Genomic DNA, 6,000 nt, shown 5'->3' on the forward strand with positions numbered 1-6,000 from the left:
TTCACTTTTTGTTAGAGCAGCTACAAGGGAAGCAGGATGGCGTTTTCTTTGTATGCTGCTATATTAAGGTCAGGAGCTTTGTCCATCTGTACAGGAGAGCAAGGCAGAATTTGAGTCTTTAATCTCTTCAGAGTATTGAGACAGCAGCTCTAAAGGGGAACCAGAATAGTTGTGAATCTCTTGAAACTGGGATTCATGGCTGCTCTTCAAGAGCTGTGCCCTGAGGGATCTTGTCAAAGTTGAGGATCAGGGAGTGAGAGATATGATCTCCATTTACTGTGAAAACCTCTGTTTTTATGATGGCTTTTTTCCTCTCAAATTTATGCTCTATAGTTGCTACTTGGATACTTAATTAATCTCAGGTTTTCCATGTATAAGTTGTCTCAAATTTCTCTGTATCACTAAACATGTTTTTTCTCATTTACTTTTTTAGTTGTGTAATACTTTTGAGTAGCAGGGAGTGAGGGACCAAAAGTAGCCTAGAAAATGTGAGTTTAAGTTGCAGTTTATTGAGAAGGTTAAGCAGAAACTGGAAAATCTTTTTTTCTTTTTGGATCTTAATAATATCTGTAATTTAAAAGCTTACTTTCCTGCTTATATGCTTTTATTAGGCTGTGCTGTTCAGTAACTTTAACTTGGCCTTTTTTGCATGAAAAAACTTCAAGAACTTACTTCATGATGGCAGAGCCTCTTAAAAAAAGTATTTTTAGAAGTTGACTGAGATGAGAGAATAGAATTTATATACTGAATAAAGGAAAAGTTTAACAGTGTTGTAGTTACAACCTTCTTGGTAAAACTTGGACTATTCTCTGTTCCTGCAGTTGCTCTTCTGTTCATTGCATGTCTGAATAAACATTAAATATTAAAAATCAGTGGGCATGCCAAATATTGATGTCTTGAATTGTGTTCAATAGATGAGTTGGAGTGTAGTAGATTTAGAACAAATCACATACAGATCTATCACCAGGAGTCAGCCAAAAGCTGCATCATGCTCCATGATAATTTGAAGTGAGGCTTTATTTATACTGTGTTATTTAAAAGGTAAAAATTAAACACTATCCGGTATTAATGTTGCCTTTTTTCTTATCCATTGTCACATATTCACTGACTCCTATCTTCTGCTTCTCAGGTTGGGGGTGCATTTGCTCCCCCTCTGAAGGATTTGTGCAGGTTCTTGAAAGAAAACCCTGAGTATGGAGTGGCTCCTGAGTGGGGAGAAGTAGTAAAACAGTCTGTGAGTATTTGCAGAATAAAATAACCATGACATGAAATGTATCTGAAAGCAAACAAGGCAAACATCAAAAAAAAAAAAGCATGCCAAGAGGTGTGATTTGAAAATCTTTCTGGTGTTACATTAACAGCAGACACAATACAGTGTCAGCTTTCTGCCAGCTTAGTTCAGTAAATTCTCTGCTGGCACAGCTGGAATAGGAGAAAGGGGTGGAACAGTGACTGGCAGCCCCAAATTAGAGATTTTGTTAGAGATGTTGTAGTACTGTAACTTTTCATGTCTTAAATATAGCTCAGTGGCTTTTAGGAAAGATATTACCCAAGAAATCATTTAAGAAAGAGCATACTTTCTCTAAAATTCCAGTTGGGAAGAAAAAATGCTTAATTTTAAATATTTATTTTACTTTTATTGTGCACCTTTGAGAAATTAGGATGGTGAGGATACTATCAGTTAGGCTTGCTTTGAAGATAAGGATATATTTTGAACTTCAAGAAGTTGTGTTGTATAGTGTATACCTCTGAATAGAGGCATAAATAATAGCAGAATTACTTTGAGAAAGTAGTAGTTATCTACAGTAGAGAAGAACAGAACTTGAATACTTAATTCCTCTGGTTGTATTAAGCTAATATAAATTAGAGTTATTTGCTGAGGATGTACTATGGGGTTGAGTAATATTTGATCTTATGTTTTCTATTTTAAAAACGAAATCCTAAGACAATGCATTTTGAATGGAATGTTGGTATTCATTTCAATTCTTTATTGTTAGGTAGGCGGTCTTGAAGTGGTGAAGCAATGCTATACAAATCCTAAATAGAAGTATTGTGAATTTAATTTAAATTGAGGTTGAGTCTTTATTGGTTTTTCTTCGGTTTATGGATGAGATGAAATATGAGGACATTAAAGAGACACTAGCAAAAATTAAAAGAGCTCAGAGATTGTTGGTCTGTGTGCAATCACACATATTTAACTTTAAATTGAAAACTCATTAAACTGTCAAATGATTGCTGTGCGATAATATTTCAAAGCAATACTGGTTTAGATCTTAGATTGAGCTTGCTCCTATAATTAGCTATATTTGGCTTGATATGCCAAGAAACCATGAAGGGTAGGTTAGCAGAGGGTGTGAGAAGATCCATGTGTAGCCCTCACAGTGGAGATGGGCCTTTAGACATTTGGGATGTGGTAGCACAAAGTCAGCACAAATTGCAGGAGGTTGTCCGGAGATCAGGCCTTTGACACTGTTCTGTACATTTGAGTTCTCTGCTTTTCCTTTGCCATCTTCAAGCTCCCAAAACGCACTAAAGTGCCGCTGTCTCTCGCAGGGCTTCCTCCCCGAAGGAATGTTTGACCGCATCCTGACGGGCCCGGTGGTGCGGGAGGAGGTGAGCCGGCGCGGCAGGCGCCCCAAGAGCGAGATGGCCAAGGCCACGGCGGCTGCGGCCGCCTCGGCCGCCGGCGTGTCCGTCAACCCCCTGCTGGCCAACGGGCTGCTGCCGGGAGTGGAGCTGCCCGGCCTCCAGGCCCTGCAGCAGAACCTGCAGAACCTGCAGTCGCTGCAGGTGACGGCCGGACTGATGGGAATGCCGGCCGGCCTCGCTGCCGCCGGAGAGGCCAAGAACGTGGCTGCCATGTTCCCCATGCTGCTCTCGGGGATGGCCGGATTACCAAACCTGCTGGGCATGGGAGGACTCCTGACAAAGTCCACAGAATCCGTGTCGGAGGAGAAAAAGGGAAACGATTCAAAGGAGACAGATGCAAAGAAGGAAAGGACAGAAGACCAAAACATGGATACTGGTGGTGAAAACTCTGTTTCAAGTTCTCCTTCAACATCCTCTGCAGCTGCCAATCCTCTCTCTCTTAACCCTTTACTTTTGTCCAACATACTTTACCCAGGGATGCTTCTCACTCCAGGCCTTAATCTTCATATCCCAGCTTTGTCTCAGTCTAATATTTTTGATGTACAGAACAATGAAAGCAATGACACGGGCTCAGCCAAGCCCACAGAAGAAAAGGAGGAAAATTCTAGGGTTAGAGATCAGGAAGACAAAGGGGGAACAGAGCCAAGCTCTCACAATGAAAACAGCACAGATGAGGGTTCAGAGAAAGCAGATGCTTCATCTGGATCTGACAGTACATCGTCTTCATCTGAGGATTCGGATTCAAGCGATGAAGACTGACCCCAGACTCTGCACTTAAATTATAAACTGATTTTGAATTTATTCTTTAATTATTTCATTGTAAATAACCCAGTGTTGAGTGCATCAATGATTTACTGACCGAACATTTCAGTATTTGTTTAGAAGTGCAAACTGCTTTCAGAGACGTTTTGCATGTAATATTTCTTGAAGTTCATAAGTTTCTGAACTTGTATGTACTATCAAATACACAATGGTGTAAAATTACAACAAAAGGCATTATAATTTTGTTGGGGGGTTAATTTTATGAAAATAATGCTCAAGTAAGAGCTGTATATTTAATATATTTGCAGTGAACACAGAATACTTTATGCATATTATTGATTTAATTTGAATATAGTTTTACAGCCTCCTTGACACTTATAATTTACAGATCAAAACTCAGCAATAATTTGGGCAGCTAATGAATGTCATGAAAGCTGTAGAATCTACATCACCATCCATTGCTTTAATTACATGAAAATGCTCTAGTGTTGTGATGCACTGCTGTTTCCAATTCAGGTACAAGTGTGTTTAAAATAAGATAAATTTTTCCCAATTAGCCAATTAAACTGGCTACCTGTTACCTCAGCTGAGTTAGTTTAGGAAGTTTACATTGGTTTCTATTACTTGTTTTCAGGTTTTGTTTTGTTTTTTGAAGACATCCTGTATAGCATGTTAAAATATGAGTTACTTGAGATAAGACTGTTGGGGTTTTCTTTCCCCCTTATTGCAGCTGTTCTCTTTGACAGCAGTAAGGGGAAATGAAAGCAAAAACAGTCTTATCTCATGCTACTTGGCACCATGTAGGTCTATTTAGTTTACACCTTGCAAGGTTTTGGGCTCCCTCTGCAGAATTAAAAGTCCCAAAATGAGGAGTAGTTTCCCCAAGACTCAGAAGAGGCAAACTTGTCATAAAGTGCCACTGAAAAGACCTTTCAACACTGCATAATTCATGTAAAAATTGTTTGTTTGCTTTGTTTGTGTAGATTTCTATTTGTGTTTTATGTCATAAAACCTCCTGGAGTTCCCAATTAATAATGGTAAATAAAATACAGATAGTTTTGAACTCCTTTGAGTTTAAACTTCTCTACAGATTTAAATCTGGCTTAATATTTTCCAAAATCATTATTGGGATATCACTTCATGTATTATGCTGAGTTACCCACTAAAGAAAAAAAGCACTTTGAATAGTAAGGAAGACAAATTATTCCTAGAAACCAACAGTAACAGGGCATAAGACATCTGTTTCAAGTCCAAATCCTTAGAACCCTTTACTATACAAAATCTGTCTAATATTTGATGTGTGATATGATTCCTCCTTCTTCTTAAGCTGCTATTACTCTGACACGGTCGAGGCCCAGATTCACATTTACAGAACTTCTGAACTGACTGAGACTTCAGGTGACCTTGGTTACACCATTTGTGGTCCAAGAATAGGCAAGTGTTAAGAGAAAATAGATACAGGTACTAGTGAAAGTCATGGAAAAAGCTTTACAAAGGGATAAATTTAAAAATAAAAAACAAAAACTGTATATTTTGATATAGTTCTGTTGCTTGCTTGTACAGTAAAACAACTGTGTTGTTTTTTATCAAGAACTTTACCAATGAAATATAAGTTTCTATGTGCAAAATAACTAGCCCCATGATTAGAAGCAGTATTAGATGTAATTACACAACTATACAAGTACCATTTGGATTGTGCTGGTTACGTATTTTCCCAGATAGTATTCTGATTTTTGGCCCTTCATGCAGTGTCTTAGCAATAGTGAAAATCAAAAACTGCCAAGAGAAGGGGGTAGCCAATTCTTCATCATTAAAAGGAAAAGTATTTCATATTTAATATCTTGCCCTTTGTGTAATATAGCACTTTTATTTAACTAGGATGCATCTATGAAATAGCCAAAGTTTTACAAGCAGTTATTAACTTCATTTGCTGATGGAGTATGTCGACAACACCATCACTTCCCACCCTTCCCCCACAAAACAAGTCCTAAATCTTGTGGCTAAAACCTAATTTATATCAGATTTATGAAATAAAGTATTTTCCTATTATGGTCAAGTAAGTTTGGTTACTGTTCTAGTGATTCTTTCTATGTAATAAGGCAATTACAGTTTCAAGTAATGAAAGCTGGTGTAGACTTGAACATAATTATATTTGGGTTATTTTTCATCAGTTTGATCCAGAGGGGGGAAAAAAGTGTCCCACTATCAGCTAAACTATATGCAAATACGGTTGTATAAAGTTAAGGGTTATAAGGAAACCTCAGTAGAATTACACTAATACTGAAGTTAAAATTAAAAGGATATCCAAGGTGATGATAAAGTGTGTGTTGGTAGTTACTAAAAAAACCTTAGCTGTTATTGCCTTGTATTTCTATCCCTTGTTTCAGGCTTCATGATCCAAGTCTTAGTCCAGGTTTTTTTTGGACATTTGCAATATTTGCCAGTTGTGTTCTGTGTAGTCTGAATTTGCTTTCTGTAGTTGAACAAGCGTCTTAAAAAGTCATTTGTAATTTATTGAATTACTTTCTATGATGTTCTATAGAGCAAATGGAAGTTTAATTATTTTTTATTAAACATATTCTTTGACTA

The 6,000-nt window shown here is 37.5% G+C and overlaps 1 protein-coding gene across 11 annotated transcripts in view; it reads left to right on the forward strand.

Moving 5' to 3' along the window:
- The window catches only part of CHD9 (chromodomain helicase DNA binding protein 9), an 86,140-nt gene extending 80,140 nt beyond the window's left edge, over positions 1-6,000 (forward strand). For 10 of the 11 annotated variants that reach the window (XM_021555025.3, XM_021555034.3, XM_021555033.3 and 7 more), the window contains 2 exons: positions 1,130-1,234; positions 2,554-6,000. In XM_021555025.3, coding sequence (XP_021410700.3) covers positions 1,130-1,234; positions 2,554-3,408 — 960 coding nt within the window. In that variant the 3' untranslated portion in view covers positions 3,409-6,000. Of the gene's footprint in view, positions 1-1,129; positions 1,379-2,553 lie in introns of those variants that run through there. The other variant, XM_085589595.1, reaches the window with a different exon arrangement.

This window comes from Lonchura striata, chromosome 11 (genome assembly GCF_050655825.1).
Source record: "Lonchura striata isolate lonStrDom1 chromosome 11, ASM5065582v1, whole genome shotgun sequence".
Lineage (NCBI taxonomy): Eukaryota > Metazoa > Chordata > Aves > Passeriformes > Estrildidae > Lonchura > Lonchura striata.